The sequence below is a fragment of the Osmerus eperlanus genome, chromosome 11 (genome assembly GCF_963692335.1).
Source record: "Osmerus eperlanus chromosome 11, fOsmEpe2.1, whole genome shotgun sequence".
NCBI lineage: Eukaryota > Metazoa > Chordata > Actinopteri > Osmeriformes > Osmeridae > Osmerus > Osmerus eperlanus.
In genome coordinates, this window is record NC_085028.1 from 12,655,885 (window position 1) to 12,676,023 (window position 20,139).

Consider the following 20,139-nt stretch of genomic DNA (forward strand, 5'->3'; position numbering starts at 1 on the left):
GACAGTGTGCATTATTCAAGGATGAATTCATCACTCTTTACTTGACGCCTCCTTTCACCGGACGAGGCTGAACTTTATAATCCACCGGCAAGGGTTGGAGGTCAACAGCAGAAGGGACCAGAGGGCAGAGAAAATCACTTTCTCAGTGGGAAAAAAAACTGACATCCAATTTTCAACTTGATTTATCAGTGTTAAGCTAAAATTGATAGTGTGTCATTACCGAGCAGAGAGCTGTCTCAGAGAGCTGTATCAAAGCCTCTTCATTTTGATTTAGTGCGGTGGATCAATACAACCCTATACTGTTTCAATTTGAACAATATTGATTTTCTGATGCTGACTCAATACAGGGGGACATTCATCTTCAGGGAAGCATAAAGTAGGACCGAACCACCCTCCCTCCACTGGGTCTGCCCACGCCTCATTCAGGTCACATGACACAGGACAGAGATTGCTTTCCAGCCGTGTGCAGAATGTGTGTCTAGTCTAATGTTGCTGAAACACAATCTCTCTTGCTGTTGGCAACAGAGAGCAGGACAGCACACTGTGGAAGGGTCAGTGGTACTAATAGCCTGCAGATGTGTTGGTCCTCTGTATCTAAAATACTTAAGAGTAAAACTAAAGGATGAATTTGGGTAGAACTGCAATCTGTACTGCATGTGAATGTCTGTTGATTGATAATCTATGATTTATCAGTTGCATGCATCATCGAGAAAGACATTGATATTGCACCATCCGTTTCCTCCTAGACTATATCATGGTACAGATTAATAAAACAAACGGAGTGATTCTGAGTTAACATAGACACAAAAGCCATGCTATTTAATTAGTAAAATATTAGAAGGTAAATTAGCTAGTGGCTGTGTCATTTAAGCTCCTTCTCTAACATGTGACATGGACCCACTACATCTCAAGCCAAGCCTCTTGTCCATGCAAGAAGTCCTATAAACAATTACACACTCACTCTCTCTCCCTCTTCCTTTCTCTCTTTACCCATTTCTCTGCCCCTCTCTCCTTCCCTCTCTCTCCACACAGTGACAAATAATAGACAGCCACTTCAAAATGCTTGAGGGCCTCATATTTACACGAGCAGCAGAAATGGGAAAGTTAATGTTGCATCGAATAAGACTAAGCTGCTCAGCTGCAACACTGCCTTGGGCTTTTGAGCATATTGCATCATTTCTCTTCTACAGCAGGTTACCATTAAATTTGAATTTGTTGGAATTTTGTGGTATCGTTTACAATGCACCCTCACTCAATAACCCTTTGTTGCCATGCAGAGGCTGTGCAACTAAGAGGCCTTCTATAAATATTTCAATAAGTAAATGTGATAACCCGGGAGTGGATTGCACATTTTGTCAATAGTGCAGCATGGTTTGGTTATGCATTTCCTCACCTTAGCAGCATAACAAAATGGTGTCAAATACATGGCCAAACATATTTTATGCGTTTTAGGTAATAGTATTCAGTGGCAATACTAGGCTCTTTTATAAATACTGTTATGGTTTAATACATGTTGAACTGTACAGTCTGGTGTGGTGGATGAATTATTGAATGCTCTCACAGTCACCTTTATCAACATGGCATGTTATTAAATACTATTGAAATAATATAATATTGAATATATTGAATTATGCATGTCTAAATCACTAAACCTATCACAAAACATTTACATAGTTGTACAGTTGTCTTTAAAAAACGAGTTATCTTTTGAAAATGAAGCCTGGACCTTCTCAGTTTGGAGCAGACAGATCAGTAAGGATGGTATGATGGCAGTGCTGTCCACAAACACATTTCAAAACAATAACCTCTCTCTGCCTCAGCATTCTAAAAATCTGAATCCTCTGAATAAAGATGATTGTTTTCTTATATACAATGTGTGTATATATATACTAGGTGTATGTTGTATGTATATTTTGCAGTGGCACTGACTTTTTTCAGTCAAACCCTAAATCAATCCTAATTCCAGGGTGAGCCCCTATATTTTCAGAGGGCTAGTATGAGATCTATAATATGTGTAGGGCTGTTGTTTTAACAGGGCCAAGGGGTCCCCAACCAACAGCAGGTGTTCTGCTGTGTGACTGAAGGGGCCACTGAGTACCTGGACATCAAACCACAAACACCTTAACCCCCTCTCCGGCCCCCTCTACACCCCTGCCCCCTCTCCTCAGCCTCCCCCCAGCCTCCTCACCTCTACACCCCTGCCCCCTCTCCTCAGCCTCCCCCCAGCCTCCTCACCTCTACACCCCTGCCCCCTCTCCTCAGCCTCCCCCAGCCTCCTCTCCTCAGCCTCCCCCAAACCTCCACACCTCTACCACCCAGCCTCCACACCTCTCCACCCCAGCCTCACCACCTCTACACCCGAGTCTTCTCTCCCCAACCTCACTACCTCTAAACCCCAGCCTCCTCTGGCCAACCTCCTCACCTCTACACCCCTAGCCTGTCTGACCAGCCAATCAGTTGTCCCAGGGGATTTAGCCACTCTCCACTATAATTGAGTTTGCTGACCTGCTGCCTGACCCTATTGGATCCTGGGGAAATCACATTAAACGGTGGACCCATCTCTGACGTGTGGTGCACCGGTACTGTAGCCTCACAGTTTGGCCAGTCAGTCTGGCCCTGGTGTGTTCCAAGCCTGCTCGTGATCTGGCCTTGCCCTGACTTCACCTTACCCCTGGTCCAGGGATTCTACAGCCCAGCACCAGACCTCACCTCTGGGCCAGGTCTACAACCCAGCATCAGACCTCACCTCTGGGCCAGGTCTACAACCCAGCATCAGACCTCACCTCTGGGCCAGGTCTACAACCCAGCACCAGACCTCACCTCTGGGCCAGGTCTACAACCCAGCATCAGACCTCACCTCTGGGCCAGGTCTACAACCCAGCACCAGACCTCACCTCTGGGCCAGGTCTACAGCCCAGCACCAGACCTCACCTCTGGGCCAGGTCTACAACCCAGCATCAGACCTCACCTCTGGGCCAGGTCTACAACCCAGCATCAGACCTCACCTCTGGGCCAGGTCTACAACCCAGCATCAGACCTCACCTCTGGGCCAGGTCTACAACCCAGCATCAGACCTCACCTCTGGGCCAGGTCTACAACCCAGCATCAGACCTCACCTCTGGGCCAGGGCTTCTATAGTCCTGTACCGGAACTCACCTTTGGGTTAGGGTCCCCCAGGCTCCATGTCGGTTGGTCAAGATGTTGAGGATCTTCTGTTTCAGCTGGTTGGCGGTCACATGATCTCTGTGCTTGGCAGCACTGATGAGGTGATCACACAGCTTCTCCTCCTCCTTCCTGTCCGCAGCATACTGGTCACAGTTGGACTGGAGGAAGGAGACAACATTGTTCACTTACATCAACAAATATTTTCCACAAAATAAAACTCGGTACTGGGATTGAGATTTTTAGACTTCACAAGTTACAATAAAATATATAGCTAAATCATTGTATGAATACAAACTTTAAATGGACAATGTTCTTTATCTGACATCAAATAAATCACTGAGAGACACATTATGGCTTTGTTCAACACGCTCAAGTGCATAAAGATATTAACAAAAAGCCATGGGACAGATTTCTGCTACCCTGGAGGGGAGCAGTAAATCATGGAGAACATATGACGGTAGTCTGCTGTCTGGCTGTGGAGAGACTGGGTTTCCTGCTAGGTAGCCCTGCTAAGGCTCCATACTGGAGAATAATAAAAAAAACACTTGGATCCACTGAGAATGCGGTCTGGGTTGTCAAGGTTAATGGAGTCAATCTATCGCAGCTATTCTATCAAGGGACAGGCTATAGAAACAGGGAATCAGAACACAGACAACATCATCAATAGTCTTTAATTCTCCATTCAGAGAAGGGCAAGTCGCCTGCTATTGGCAATGAATGATTATGGAATTGTTCCAAATAGAAATGTGACAACCGAAACAGTGTGGAGAACCAAAAACTAGTGTACATATATTCAAATCACTTGCAATTTATTTTATTGTAAACATAACAATATTTTGTAATAAAAAGCTATGTTGAAATGTTACTATAGAGGAGACGGGAAGAGAGAGAGATGCTTGGAGAGCTGACTTAAGGTAATTTAGAGGAGCATCTGACTACTGTCTTCCCAGTGCACCATAGGGTTGTCTTACTGTGCTGTCCCGGGGGGATCTCTGGGTAATATTCAAAATCTAATTTGCTAACAGAAGCTGGAAGTAAATTGAATTTCCTGCCTTATATTTGAATTCTGTCAGATATTATACCTCAACATATTCTTCAAATGGCGGATAACTCAATCTCCGCTTGTCATCTTACGTTACCTTGTGATGCCTTGACAAATATCAAACGTTATTTATCACTTCAAAGGATATGAGGCTTCATCCTGACACCAACTTAATTGTAAAAATGTCTTATCTGCCTCCTGAATCTTCAATCACAGGGAGTGGGTAATAAAGCAGTGTTGGTGCGGGATGAGAAGTGTAGTCTGTCTGGAGCTGGCAGACAGAATGGATAGGGCCAGGTACACCTCCCCCTTCTCACAGTGACATTGCATATCTAGACGTCTCTTCCAGTTTATCTAGCAGGTCAAGGATCCTGAAGCGAGCATCAAGCTGCTGCTAGAGAATGGCTGCTCCTCCACGATAAGAACCTCATCACTTATCACACGTATAAGCTTCGAACAGAGGTGGTAGAAGAGCATGTGGGTGTCTTACTGTGTGTGTTAGTGTGCATGCCTACACCTGCCTTATGTTACATTGAGTCATTTTATGACTGATAAATAGTATTTGATGTAAATATCAATATGCCCTGCTTGTTAAGAAAGAGAAGAGAAAGTAGCTCAACCTACTGCCAGAAAGTGGCATAGCATTCTGCTTGCAACCCTAGTTAGAAATCAAAAGCTATACTTCTCAATTTTTGTTTTCACACAATTTGTGTTTATTTAAATGATTACAATAATGTCTGTTTATTTATATTTTTATGAAAGTGAGTGTTGATGTCTCTATGGTAAATAATATCTGATATGTGTATGTCTTGTTTAAATGGTGAATGATGCACATAATACTGTTAAGAGTAAGAATGGTGATAATAATGGCATCATTACATATTATATATATACACATTATTTATATAAATAAAATATAAATATAATATATATAAATAAATATATATTATTAGTAGTATATATAATAATAATATTAATATTGACTATCTGTTGGTGGAGGATTATTAAATCCCTAATAGTAGGCTAATGAAGCTCTAATCTCCATGTGGAGACACAAGGGCAGGATTATTGAGCAATATGCTGTATAACAGCTGTTCTTAATCCAAGAGGATTCCCTTAGAGAGTCTTTCCTAAATCCCATGACTCCAAATTCTATGTAATAAAGGTCTTAGTATTCAGGGACCTCTAGGTAATGTGTGTAGCTGGGGAAAGGGCAAGTCTCCATACCTCAAACTCTGCATGCTTGTGAACGTCTTCTGCCCTCTGTCTGTTTAGAATGAACTCTGCCTCGTTCGCAACACGCACAATGTGGTCCTTCATGGCATGGCACAGCAGCCTGGCGGAGAGACACACACAACACCTCAGCCGAATACTGTTAGAACACTCCATGCATGACAAGACTACATACATAGGATGTAGGATATCACTGCCCGAGGATGAGTCTAGCACGTCCAGCTCTGGCACTGTTCTATGCGGTTAGGAGAACAGACGTGTAATCAGCATCATTTGTCTGTGTTATGCTGAGAGTGTGTGGGCTACTGACAGGTCCCTGTGCTGTATTAAAGAGGGAGTGGGGCATCATTAGAGCACTGAAGCCCGTCCGGCACATGGCGTGATGGGCTTCTCCCCCCCCCCCCCCCCACTGATGACTCCCACCCTGGACACCTCAGACTTCACAGGCTCCCAGGCCTCCACCCACACTGAAATTTCAATCTTTTTTTTTGCTAATTGAAAGCACCGTGGCTATGGTGTGGAGATGATGTGCCATTTTACACACCATTAGGCCTGCTTTGTTTTAATTAATGCCGGCTCTGTTCTCCTCTGCTGCATGCTCCTCCAGTCCCAGGGACAGGCCCTGGTCCGGAGCTGCGTTCACCAGCTCCACAGCTGTCTGCAACCGTTGACTAGCACTCAATCTGAGACCTCTGGAGGACAGACAATACAGAAGTCTGCTCTGCTTGACCGTACATGCTCCTGCGGAAATGAGAGGATCTCTCAGTCCTCACACAGCTGCTGGGACATACTTGATGGTGCTTGTAAAGCCATAAACAATAAAGAGACTACACGAACAGCATTATACGTACTGCAGCAATGTGTATCGCTGGCTTTTTGACTCACCATATGGCTGAGAACACATGAGCGAAATGACTTTTTATGTCACCTAAAAGGAGCATCTTCACTCATTTGACTTGAGGCCAAGACCAGACCAGAGGATGCCTCTTTGCCACATTTACCTACACATCAATGTTACCAGGACATCTGACCTGCAGCCAAAGTAGGTAGGAGGTAGCAGATAGGTTGACTGCTTAAGCAGGAAAGGTAATCTAGAACTAAATCAGAACTAAACTGGAAGACAAGACAAGTCTTCCAGCAGCACCCTGGACAGCGCTGTGCCGCCACTCTGACTAACACTCTTTGTCCTTCCCCAGCAGAGGCCAGGGGCGGAGCCTATGAGGGAGGATAGGGCTAAGGGCGGGGACACATTGGGGGAGGAGCCTGGACAGATGGGTCAGCAGATGGGCATGCTGGGTATGCAGGCTGATCCCCCCCTGATCTACTCTACTGAACACAAGAGAGGGGGAGAGCGAGGGGTGGAGATAGTGACAGAGAGAGAAAGAGAGAGAAAGAGGGAGGGAAGAGAGGGGAAAGAGGGGTGGAGAGAGGAAGTCCTGAGAGAGCATGGAGATGCTCAAATTGATATTCTCTCTTTGTCCTGTCACATCAGACTTATTTACCTTTACCCCCTAAAGAGCAGTCAAGAAGCCCAAGAGGCTTACAGTTAATCTGGGCTTCTGCCACTGTTGCAAACGCTCTGAGAGATGGCACGCCGATAAGATAAGAGACCATGAGGGCCCCAAAGCTGGGACCTCTACTGTAAACTACTTTGTATGGCGGATACATACCTTCCTTCATTGATTAGCTCAATGAACGCCAGCCCCGCATTCTTCTGTATGGAGTTCTGCCATTCCTGAAGTACAGGGGAGAGAATGTGTGTTGCGTGTGTGTGTGTTTGGGGGGTGCATATTTGTAAACAGCTGGAATACATCAAAGCCAGACCTCATTACATGTTAGCAATATTAGAACAAAGTTATAGAAGACATAATAGACATGCTAATCTTCAATAAAAAAAAAGCATAAGGAGGCAATAAAGTAAGATTAACATACTAATAAAAAACTAATAGGGAATAATATCTTTGAAAGCTTTGCCAGTCGGCGCAATATTTTAAATAAAACATACAAACAGTAAAAAACAGTATGAGAGAGAGAATGAGATCCAAAAAGCTACCTTTTAATCCAATAAAGTGCCAGGCCTAACCATAAACCAAGCATGCATTCAGTCCAAAACATAACAGTGAACTGTAGTTCAAATGGCCTTTGCACATTTGATAGCTGCAAATTCAAGTAAGGAAATAAAGCATTAAGTTCATATGTGGTTTCAAGAGAAAAGCCATGTCTATAAAAAGCTGAAATTCTGCCCCGCATGTGCAACCATCCTTTCTTCTTCTGTGAACAGATCTGTAAACACTAGGGAGATGTAATTGCTGGATGAAACTGTATCCTCAGTCTAAAATACAACCATTTCCTCTGTCCTTTACAGTGACAGATGACTGAAAAGGCTCAATGAGGGCTGCAGAGCTGTTGGGGGCTGAGACACAGCTCCCCCTCCCCTCCAACAACACGATCTGGAAATGATTAAAAAGCAGTTTGGGAGCCTGCCTTTCACTGTGGGAACTCCAGCTCTCCTGTTCCTTCACTGAGGTGCCAATGGAAGGGAAAACAGAGGAGGCCATAGTTCAAAAGAGGAGGGAAAGAAAAGAATTGAAAAGGTTTTGCAGTTTGCCAAGAGAGTGTCAGGCATGAAGCTACGGGTCTCTGAGGACATTCCACAATTGAAATCATAATCAGTGTTTTACTTTATACATAACTTTTTTTTCTACTATACGATCAAATTCCAAGATATTATGTGTAGTGTTTTCACACAGGCGTTGTGTAGGATACAGATCGGGCCACACCAGACAGGCCAAACTCCAGATAATTTAAGCGAGAGATATGGTGCTGACATACTGCCGAGCATATGGTGGCCAAATGTTCCCTGTGACCTCCTCTCCTCTCCTGCTACAGTATCCACTCCACACAAGCCGTTCTTCATTTGAAAAGGGATCATGCACAGTCCACTCATACTGCACTCACGTGACAAAAATAAATACGGAAATCAAAGCAGATGTGAGGATCATGAGATGCCAAGAAAATGACACCAGGTTGGGGAGGGGGGTAAACGTATCTTGTCTGGGAGACCTGGTTGCTTGGATGATGCTCTCGAGATAGAGCACCGTCCTAGCCACAAGGCCTAAGAAGTTTTCTTTTCTCTGTGTTTTCTGGAAAGCTGATCTCCCAAAGGGCTTGTCTGTGATTGGAGGGATTTGCAGAAAGCTCATTGATGCTCATTTGAAGGGTATTAGTCCTGACATGCACCTCCAGAAGGAGGTAATAGGAGCCCTGATGTAAATACAGAACATACCCACCACCTCTGGCCAAGGGAAAACTCAGGAGCATATATAGGACAACCTGAAACCTACAGAACCATAATGTGAGGAGTTAACATGAGATTTCCAACACCATGGGGGAAAAATGGATGATACTCCAGTAAAAAGAACAATTTCAATGACCTTTGAAAGAAATATGTCTTCTGCTTTACTCTCGCCAAATATTAGAGTGGCACAGAACTCCCACAGCATGAAATAACATCTTGCATTCCAGTGTTCCTGAGACACACACAGACACAGATTGTTTCTTCTTTCTCTCGTCTTTAATCCCCCCAAACATCAGGGGGCTGATGTGGTGTCTCAATCCAACCTGTCAGTGTGCTGGAGCTTTGCTTTTATCTGGCTGTGCCTCTGTTTCTGCCTGTACTCTGCCTCCATATCTGCCTCCGTCTCTGCCCAAACTCTGGCTTCACATCTGGAGGCCTTCCATCACTAAATCTCCACGGCTCCACTCTAGATCCCGCTGTATGTTCAAGCTGTTACAAGAAACAGAGACGTTTGACCTTTTCCTTCAGTGGGCCAGTACGAGGAGAGACACCCAGAGTCTGCCATCTCGGTCTGGCTCATGCTAATGGTTGGGATTAGGAGGCATAAATGAGGAAGAGCAATTTTCAACAAAAAAAATATTCATTAAGCTGACAGTTAACCAAGCTCAAAGGGACTGAGAGGGTCCCAAGTGTATTCAAATATTAATTTGGAGATGTGTTATTTAAGTCCAAGCAGTTCATAACATTAAGTCTTGTATTTCTGCTTGAGGCATACATTGGTATTCTTATTGGTATTAAGCCCATTACTGCACAGCAAGTGAACGTGGCAGTTTATCAACCTGACTACATTATCCAGCACTCTGAATGTCTTGGTTAGCCTATGATGTTGCATCCATCTATCCTCATGGTCTAGAAGCCCACTAGGCAGAAGCTCAAGTTTCACTCCCTTTCTGACAGATCAATATCTCAGCCTGGGTTTCATCCCCTGAGCTCCTAATGGCAGGAACCTCTACAGCCACGGTAATGCTATCGGTGACAGGGCGGACGGAGCAGTAGCCAGTCTGCTGATGCTCTTAGTCGCAATAAATCCTGGAGCTGGGAAAGTCCAGTTCCCCGAGACGCACGGTTACTTTTCAGACAGAAGAGAGGGAAAATCAGCCCTCAAGACACTTCAAAAGAAAGAGCCATCACAGCACGACTCGGTCCTCCAGACCCTGGTTCTGGATAGGAATGATCCTTAATATGGGTCTTCTAATAACAAATTCATGATGATGTGAGCTGCCTGGCTCCCCGCTGATGAGGGCTCTGGACCTTGGACACTGTGGAGTTGAGAGAGTGGCATTCTAACCTCCTAAAGCTCTCTGGCCTAGCAGTCTGAGGAGAGGCACCAGCTATTGGCTTCCTTATGGACCTGTGAAGCAAGACTGATGGGCTGACAGAAGGTATGTTAAATATATCCTGTTCTAACTGCTACATTGGGACTCTGACCCTCTTTGAGACAGAGGCTTAACAAGAGCTTCAGCGGGTCAGAGACACGGTGATCTGTCACTGGCAGCTTTGCATGAGGTGGGACATGATTCACCAGAGAACGGCTGTGAGAAAAGCCCAGGGGTATTCTGAGAAAGTCCCGGATATCTTGCGTTTCGCTGTTGGGAGTGGATGGCGGACGTCATCGTTTGAGATGATTCACTGCTGTGCGAACTTGCTTGTGTGTACACTGTAGAACCAACGGGCTTGGATCTTACGAAATGACACAATAGAGAGGCGAGATGAATGTGAAACGAAAAAGATAGGCTTCGTTGTACGTGAGACACAAATGGTCCTTCAATGGATTTAAAGATGAGTGACACAGACCACTGGAGAGCCCTTGTCCAATTTGCCAAACTCTGCTGTATAATTGTCATATCACAGAGAACTGAAGCTAGCAGCAGACGGCTCATTAAAGCCTGTACCGACACAGGAGAGGTGTTAGAGAAAGAGGGAGGGGAAGATGAAGAGTGGGAAGAGGGGGGAGATGAGGGGGGGAAGGAGGAAGAGAGAAGCTCACCTGAGAGCAAAGCAGCATGACGAGTTCAACCACCGAGGTGCTGGACTTCATACACACCAGCCCTGCGGAGAGCATGTGACAGGAGTTAGAACTGGAGGGAAGAGAAAAGCCTAGTGTAAACAAACACACACACACACACACACACATTACACACACAGTATGTATAGCCACAAACACTTAAACACATGCACATGCAGTATGGAGAGACACACACACACACACACACAGCTGAAGTGTAGACAGGGATTCACAGGATCTGCCTCATCTCCATACTTCAGAGCGTGAGCCGCAGAAGCAGCCAGTAGGCTAATGAAACATAAAGGCAGGTGTGAAAAGCTCATTTGCAGAAACAATGTCTGAAACTGACGTGCTATTCTGCACCTCCAGCTCTAGCAGGTGAGAGGTACTCACAGTGCAGTCATTACCACAGGAGAGGCACTCTCTCTGGGGGTCTCATTATGAGAGGGCTGGGACGACCTGACCCTCTGGCATGGTTTCAGCAATGAAGGCATTGGCCAAACAGAATGGATAGCAGGTGTGATTGACAGCATGTGTCAACAACAACTTATTTGATAAAATTTGATTGTTTTTGACAAAGGGCTGCATTTGGATAACAACTCTTGTTTGGTATTTTGAATTTAAAAAGCCAATTCTGTATGCCAAGTATTTTAATTATTACAGGAATGGAGGAAACAAGTCAGTATTTAGGGTCAGGTCTTTCCATCCATCTTGTTTGTGGAGGAGCTGAGGGCATTGTAGAGCAGCGGAAGGATGTGACCCCTCTCTGGTATATCGCCTGCCACAGCTGACCTCTTGTTACCGCAGCGACACGCTAGCACATAAGTCACCTCAGCCTGACAGTGGAGCCACTTGGCTGTTTGACCCTGGTCCAACGTTGTTGGACAAACTAAATGCATTCTATTTAAACACGACCTGCCAGCCTTCCCTGTCGAGTGGGCAGGGTTAAAGCTCGGGTGAATGAGGCATTGTGGGGGCAGTGGGCAGCGAGCTGGCGGGTTAGGCCCACTCAGGGCAGGGAGAGGCAGGGAGCAGAGCTACAACGACGCCACTGTTCAAACGGGCCTCACCATCAACTCCAAGTGCAGGACTGAGAGTGCACTCGGTCTAATTGCCACAGTGACCCAATGTCTGGAAGGGGGTGGGGGGGTGCAGGGGGATCGGGGGGTTGACCCCTAGCAATTTCAGGGGTGATGGATGGTTGGTAATTACTGGTCAATGGAGCGCCTTTGCACCACAGCACAGTATTTCAGCTGTGGGGGGTGGTGGGGGGGGGGGGGGAGAGGAGGGGGGGGGGAGGGAAATAGAGAGGGAAGAAAAACATGCACTCTTTTACCCTTGACCAATGGGCTGGTAACCACATCAAGGCCGAAAGGAGCATGTCTTCATTATCTCCTGAGACATTGTTCATTCTTATGTTAATTCATCAGCCTATCAGTTTGCTCTTATCGTTATTGTGGCTGGACACACTTTAGACTTGGTGGGGTAGAAACAGGTCCAGGCTGTCTGTCAAGAGTCTTGTTTGTGAGGGCTGTGCTCTGCCCAGGGCTGGGTATGTGTTAGTTTGGCCATGCTGTGAGTGACAGACTGTGAGTGAAAGGTTTAGACACATATTCACACTTGTCAAGTCTCCACTACCCGGTTTTTCCTTCCACTCCCACATAAATGTTTGTGTACAGCCACATGTGAGAGCAGTGTTGCAGTGAGTGTGTGTGTGTGTGTTCCATACAGAGTACTACACAGCAAAGAACTACTCTTGGCTGGCATAAAGTATACATAGTGGTATTAAAATACAGAATGTGCACATGGCGCAAAAAGAAAACAGAAATATGACTGCTTCTGGGTTTTTATTTTTGATTGCTTTGATAGCTCCAGAACCTCCAATAGCTCCAGAAACCATCTTCTTCCAGTCTGCTGTTATTCTTACAGAGAAACCCTGTACATAGCAGGATACAGGCTGCAGAATAGACTTGATGAGCAAACTCACTGGGATAGTTTCAATCTGGTATTCGACAGGGGAGATAGAGAAAATACAAACACACATGAGATTGTGGCTATGGGGGAGTGTCCTAATAAAGCAAAGCCAAGTCTTTGGGCATGGAGTGACACCACTCCCAGAGAGACAGAGGCAGAGCTCTAAGGGGGATGCCAGCCTGAGTACTGAGCAGAGGACTGACCTCCCTCACATGACCGTCTAGCAATGAGCCCTGGGCAGAGCAGAGCATGATGGGAAAAGGATGAGGCATCCGCTCTCCTCCTTCAGAGGACTGTGGCTGCACTCGACATCCACTACAAAGTACATTTCAATTTGAATTATAGGTTTGCTTGTTATGAAGTACAATGTTTTAAGGAACAATATATATAAATGGGTCAGATAAAAAATATAAATAAATAATGGATGACATTGTGGTTGAGACAGAATTTAGTCATGGTATTTTAGTGAATTTAAAACAGTTTAGATCGCTGTAAAGATTCAGAACAGAACATCTGAGATCCCTTCATGATACTAGTGTTGCAGTCGGCAAGCGGCCACCATCAGACATGGCAGGGGTGTGATGGTAAGGACAGGACTGACTCCACGCACACACACACAGCTGAAGGTGGAAAGATCCACGCACCAGAGTTCCATACAGCAGATCTCCATACAGCAGATCTCCATACAGCAGATCTCCATACAGCAGATCTCCATACAGCAGATCTCCATACAGCAGATCTCCATACAGCAGAGTTCCATACAGCAGATCTCCATACAGCAGATCTCCATACAGCAGATCTCCATACAGCAGATCTCCATACAGCAGATCTCCATACAGCAGATCTCCATACAGCAGCTTTACCTTCGATCAGCAGCTCCTGCCCGTGGCTCCCCAGCAGAGTGCGGGACAGGAAGGGGGCAAAGTCCACAAAGATCTCTCTCAGCAGGGGGGCCACCTTCTCCAGGGCACGCTCCAGCTTGGTGGTGATGCTGTCAGAAAGAAGACATCCAGAAGAAGAGAGAGGAAGAGAGACAGGGAGAGCAGGGATGAAGAGCGAGAGGAGAACATGTCAGGACAGAGAGGAAGCAGAAAGAGTGGAGAATGCCAGGACATATAACACTCATATGAAGCCATACTGGGTGGATGAGAATGACAGCCGTGCTCCAACACCTTGGTTAGTTTCTGGGTAAGATGAGAGGAGCAGGGCTTTCTGGTGCAGTTACTCCCCAGGTTCATCCCTGTCTGTCAGACACTACTAGACTAGATCCTGCTAGCAGCGATCCTGAATTAAACACTTTTGGTAATGGTACTTACTAGGAACACTAGCTGAGTCACACTCCTGCAAAGATGCACAAGACACATCATTCATTATTAAGCTCGCTTTTTTATTGTGCTTGCTTCTACCAAACAAATATACAAAAAAAAAATGTATACCAAAAATCAAAAAAGTGCATCCTTTGCTGTGAAGTGTTACTAAGCATTGTGTACGGGGGGGAATAGCTGCTTGCTACTCTGTGGAGCACATAATCTGACACCCACACCAGAGCATGGTTCCTGCTACCATCAGCTGGACTCATGCTAGCACCCAGCTGAGCCCCTCTAAAGGCAGGGATCCTGCCCTAGGAGAGGACGTGGCACAGGGAAGACTGAGAGCCAGTAGAAAACTGTACAGGAAAGAGAGAAAAATGAGGTGGAGAGAAAAGAAGGAAGAAAAAGAGAAGGTCTGGGCCAAGGGGGCCATGTTGGGTCAGCCTGCCCTGGAAGAACACAGTGAGGGGATGAGGGTGAGAGCCGGTCGCAGAGAGCCTGGGGGCCCAGTGGAGGGGTCCTTGCCTATGACACTGGCCTGCACCTCTCGGGCCTGTCTGGAGTCCTGCCAGCGAGCTAAAGGCTTTGAGCTCAGGTGGCGTCAGCCCCGGGCGAGGTGGACACTGGTCCACTTCACAAAAGACACTGAAATAGAGATTAGCACAGAGAGATAGTAATTACAGAGTCAGAATTGTTGCATGGTTTAAAAGCTAGTGAGGGGAAACAGTTGAAGGCGACTGTATTTACCATGGACCTGTTTGAAATGAATATATGCAGCCCACTAGCTATGAATGTAACCATTGTATCGGGTGGCAGTATTCAGTATCATGGACCGTTTTTCCCTCCTAAAATGCACGCTCTGCATCACCAGCAGCTCTATCATTGACTTCACGGTTACGGTAAGTGATGTCGGTTACCGCTGCCATGGCAACTGATTTGCTATTCCTTGGAAGAGGAAGAGAGAGAGAGGAAGAGAGGGAGAGAGAGGGAGAGAGACGTGTGGAGCCGTTTAAAGAGGAGTGTGGAGAGAGAGCTCACAGCCGCCTCTCAGCAGTCAGGCTGGGGACATAGTTTGGGGGTGTCTGTCACAAACCATTAGAGGAGGGGAGGAAGATGGTTCAAGGTCACAGCCACACACATCACAATGTACACAACACCACTGACACCCAAAAACATGGATCAAGTTTAAGATAGGGAAGTGCACAATAGTATACACCAGCCATTCCCAACCTTTTCCACTTTGCAGCCCTTTTGCATAGCTCTATATTATTGCGGCCGCCCAACACATCCATTCACTTAATTTGAGCTTATCACACGTTTAACAACACCACGGGAGCCAAACAGTTCTCTTTCACGGCAAAATGTATTTGAGCGATCAAAGAAGAAAACGTGTCCAGTAGCGCCACAGTAAGCATAGTGCTACATTGTAAAGAGAGGTAACCTGCAGTGCTAACTACCACAGCCAGGTGTAGAACTTCCGGTGAAGTTAGAACAACCAGAGCAGCGCAGTGGCGATTCTAGACAAATTTTACTGGGGGGGCCAAGGGGGGGCCAGTGTTTAATCAGAGGGGCACATTAAAAAACGGAAACAAATGATATTTAAACATTAAATACTTTAATTTAGCTTTACACTAAAATCATACAAACGGCTCTGGCTCTCCCTCTTCCAGCTCCTCAGCTCTCTCAATACTTTGATATGTTTCTCTAACATTTTTATTTACTGGGGAAAAAAAAGGCTGCAATGTCCCTTCCTCGTTTCATGATGTCTACTAGAAGAAGAAAAATGTGTAAAACAAAAATATATATATATATTTTTTTATTCAGTCAGCTCAGGGGGGGCCACAGGGGGGGATTGGGACATTTTTTACAAGGGCACTGGCCCCTGTAGACCCCGTGTAGAAACGCCCCTGAGAGCAGGTCATGTTAAACCTTATTAACCAATGATTTATGTGAGTTAACATTAACCAATAGCAAGCAGGTTGACATAATTGAGTACATTAATGTAGCTAAAAATTGTTAGCTAGCTAGCCTAGCTAGCGATACTGCTCAAATCCTAGATAGCTAAAGCTAGCCTAGCTAGCTACTTTTACTGTGTGAGTTAACAGACAAACGTCAACGTCGTATTTGTCGATGTAGCTCGAAACTTACAATTTGAACCCCTTTTCCCTTTTGCTTGAAGGACAGCAACATAGAAATCCCATGTACATGTCATTTAGGGAAGACGACCCAAACTCCTCGTAAAAAAAACATTTTGTGTTTGAGAAATAACATAACTGCTCACCACCGGTAGATGTTGACTTGGCTAATGCAATAGGCGGAAGTGATGCATGCATAGTGGATTGAAGTGGGCATATGCAAGTTTCGGCAGAAATGTCAGTTGGTTTCGTCAACGTGCCAAGCGTAATTATTGGCGAATGATGAATTAAAGGCAAAATGTCATTTTTAAATTAGCAAGAATTTCTATAATCATTTACCAACAGTATATATACATATTTAGATATTTATTCATTTTTCATACTTTCATACCGTTCATTGGTTTGGTGGCCCACCTGTATTACCCCAGCGGACCACTAGTGGGCCGCGGCTACAGTTTGGGAATCACTCGTACACACCATTGTTCACCAATGTAGCCAGAAGGGGTATGAATGTAGGTATGAATGACAGAATGTACAAGTAGTTTGTGATGTAGTGGAGGTAAGGTGGGGCAAGCACAGAAACCCTGCTGGAGACACACCCCATCTAGTGGTGGGATGGCAGCCCTGCAACCCTGTTGATGCCAGAGGCATGCACACACGCATCCTGTACATGAGTGCACAGAAACATACACAGCCTCATATGCACATTATGGAGATGAGATGCTGGCTAAAGGGAGAGTAGAGGTTTAGTGAACGGGTGGGTAGGGGGAGGGTGGAGAGAGCCGGGACGAGCTTGTGGGGGAGATGAGTCTGGGAGGAGCACTGAGGGGAGGCGGGAGAGACGACGTTGGTGGGAGGTAGGGAGGGGGGGACAAGGTTGGTGGGGGGTGGGGGTGCACCTCATGTTCTCCACTCCGTCCTCAGGCATGGGGGCCACTGTCTGCACGGCGGGCAGGTTCTTACTGGTGGCTCCGTTGACGAAGCTGGAGGAAGAGGAGGAGGAAGACGAGGCCGAGTCTGCGGCTCCTGGGGGCAGGACGCAAAAACCTCGTTAGATCCTTCTGGGCAGAGCCTCGCGTGACCATCGTCACTGGCATGTTCTGGACCAGAGCCTCGTGTGACCATCGTCGCTGGCATGTTCTAGACCAGCGCCTCGTGTGACCATCGTCACTGGCATGTTCTAGACCAGAGCCTCGTGTGACCATCGTCACTGGCATGTTCTGGACCAGAGCCTCGTTAATTTATTCTCACTGGCATGTTTGAGACCAGCATACAGGCATGTATGATCCATATTGATGATGTCATTCCGATCTGAACGCTGCACGACTGTGCGGAAGCAGATGGAGATGACCAAGTATGAGAGGTTAGAGACCCCTGCCAGGCGGACATCATGTGGTCTGATTGAGAGAAGGCCTATGGCTCTGGCTTGAAAGCATACTTTGACTGGGACACATTTCTCACATTCCGGCTCCAGGCTGGTAAAGAGGCAGGGGATTTTTTAATGGAGCATATTGAATAGGTGTGTGAGCTGTTAATGTTGCCAGTGGCTCTTTTCAGAGGCCCATGCTGTGGAAGCCCCAGGGCGAGCAATGTGACAGCAGGGAGGGAGGGAGGACGGGGTGATCACACACTGACACACACACACACACGTATGTACTGCGTGTCGACTGCGAACTGCAGATGTTCATGTTCTCAATTTCGGTCCATTTGTGATTTGTTTTATATTTTACAGTGGTATATTTTGATATTGTGATGGTATGGTGGCCATATGTTGGCACTAAAAAGGAGAGGGTCAGAGGGCCATCTAGTGGCCAGTTTGAGTTCCTACACTCAGCTTGGTTACAGCAGAGGAAACAGCTGCTAGATCTGGAATGGCATCTTAAGGGAAATTCCAGAACGGACATTAACATTTGAAGTAATTACTTAAATGAAGCATTAACGAAGAACACTGAGCCCTTTGAATATAAACCACATTTGCGGCCAAACAATTAGCTTGTGTTGTGTATCATTAAAAACCTCATGGGCCCCTGAGTTCCTCCATCAGTCTGGGTACATGCCGTCAGGGTCATGGCCTACTCGCAAAGTTAACACATTCCATCAATTACCATCAAATGGAAGACAATACATAAATAAACTAGGCCCATGACAGAAATGTGCAGTACCTGTAGTGTTGATCATGCTCTTGGGGGTGTGAGAGGGAGCAGAGAAGATGTTGGGGGTGCTGCCTGTGGCCATGGTGCTGGGCATGCTGCCCACCGTGGTGACAGCCTGGCTGCCTGGAGGAGGCTTCTTCACTGGTACCACCACACTCCTGTAACACACACACACACACACGTGTGGGTGAACAGGGGCCAAATACATTGTATTCAACCAAGACACACAAGCTAATTCTGGGCTCTGTTGAGTCCTGGCCGGTGTACCCATCACTTCTCCCTCATTGCCCCTAGGTGGTGTGGAGCCACAACAAAACACTACAGGAAACCAGGGAACAAACAGACACCATAAGCTAACATGTCCCTAAGTTCTTTTTTCTTGGACCAATAGGTCAGCCTCTGTTCCCCAGGTCAGCCTCTTATCCCTCGGTCAACCTATGTTCCCCGGGTCAGACTGTTCCCCATCACTGTGTCTGAAGACTCTCTTCATGAAAAATGTTTGTTGTTAAGAGAGGCTGAGTTAATTAAAAGAACAGCCCAGAGCACCAATAATAGAAACATTCACTCATCAAGACGGACAGAAATATCCCAGTGGTTTTCCCTCCTATTTATAGTTACTTTAAGACTTTTAATTTCAAGATATAGCCTCCATCACATGATGAAAAGAACAAAAAAAAAAGGAACAAGAAAGAAAGCTATAAATGTTGTGGTTGGTCTGAAGCTGAGTTAAACTTGTGACCTGCCTTTAATAGTCCTGGACAGACACTACATTCATCTTAGCAGACCTCTGCTTCATGCATTCTGGTTTTACGGGGGTTAGCGTTGATACAGCATACTGAGCTGTCTCAAGTGCCTAGCAGGCCATGGAAGGCCGACTTCCTTCATCAGGGTAGCCATGGGCTCTGGGTTTGGTGGTGATACCAGGTTACACAAGACAGGGCTCGCTGGCCAGTCTCACACTTCACTTGCTGTCATGTCAGAATCTCCTCAGGATTACCAGAGTTCAGATCAGTTATCAGGAAAACTACAGATACAAAACAGTCTCGTTGTTCATTGAGAACTGTCAGAAAATGTGGTAGCACGAAATAGTCAGGGAGACGTCCATGCATTTCGATTTGGGAGCTTCAAATTCCCAAATCACAGATGCATGTCTGTGTTATTCTGTCTGGGCTTTAACCCTCATCCTGTTGAGGAGCTAAAAGGCAAACATTGGTTGATCTATAATTTATAATATTAGATATAAATAAAATACTTCTTCAGTCTTTTCTAAAGTAATCCTATTTCTTCTATGATTCTGTCACACCTCTGAAGCCAAACAGGTACGGCAAAAAATCCACACTCACAATCTTGTATCTGAGACTTCTATGAAATCTACATTCATCAAAAGCTACTCAATCTCTCCCCCTCGTCAATGTCTTCCTCCCACAGAGAGGAAAGAGCAAAGAGAGTATACTGCTTACTGAAATATTAAAGATCTCCAGAGATATAGCTCTGCTCTGAAGAACACTGATTGCAAAATGATTTATTTAATAGAGCTCTGCAGTGTTTTTGTCAAGGAGATTTCACTGACATATCTGGTACATTTGGAGCAAAAACTAGTTTAATTTATTTTCCAAAGTTATCCCTTGTTCTTATCATCCAACGTTAGCTTCTCGGGCTTCTCCGACTTGGGTAGGGCATAGCAGACGATCATGATGTTGATAAAATATGAACCTTCTTCTATGAATAATTCATTTACGTAGTGCTCATGAATGATTTATAGAT

The 20,139-nt window shown here is 45.8% G+C and overlaps 1 protein-coding gene across 6 annotated transcripts in view; it reads right to left on the reverse strand.

The window, feature by feature from the left end:
• nbeab (neurobeachin b) overlaps positions 1–20,139 on the reverse strand; it is a 144,461-nt gene that overhangs the window by 67,531 nt on the left and 56,791 nt on the right. For 4 of the 6 annotated variants that reach the window (XM_062472279.1, XM_062472278.1, XM_062472277.1 and 1 more), the window contains 8 exons: positions 18,385–18,533; positions 17,122–17,248; positions 14,613–14,732; positions 13,641–13,768; positions 10,786–10,847; positions 7,111–7,175; positions 5,435–5,543; positions 3,157–3,323 (listed from right to left, as the gene is read on the reverse strand). In XM_062472279.1, coding sequence (XP_062328263.1) covers positions 3,157–3,323; positions 5,435–5,543; positions 7,111–7,175; positions 10,786–10,847; positions 13,641–13,768; positions 14,613–14,732; positions 17,122–17,248; positions 18,385–18,533 — 927 coding nt within the window. Of the gene's footprint in view, positions 1–3,156; positions 3,324–5,434; positions 5,544–5,984; positions 6,119–7,110; positions 7,176–10,785; positions 10,848–13,640; positions 13,769–14,612; positions 14,733–17,121; positions 17,249–18,384; positions 18,534–20,139 lie in introns of those variants that run through there. The other 2 variants (XM_062472281.1, XM_062472282.1) reach the window with 2 other exon arrangements.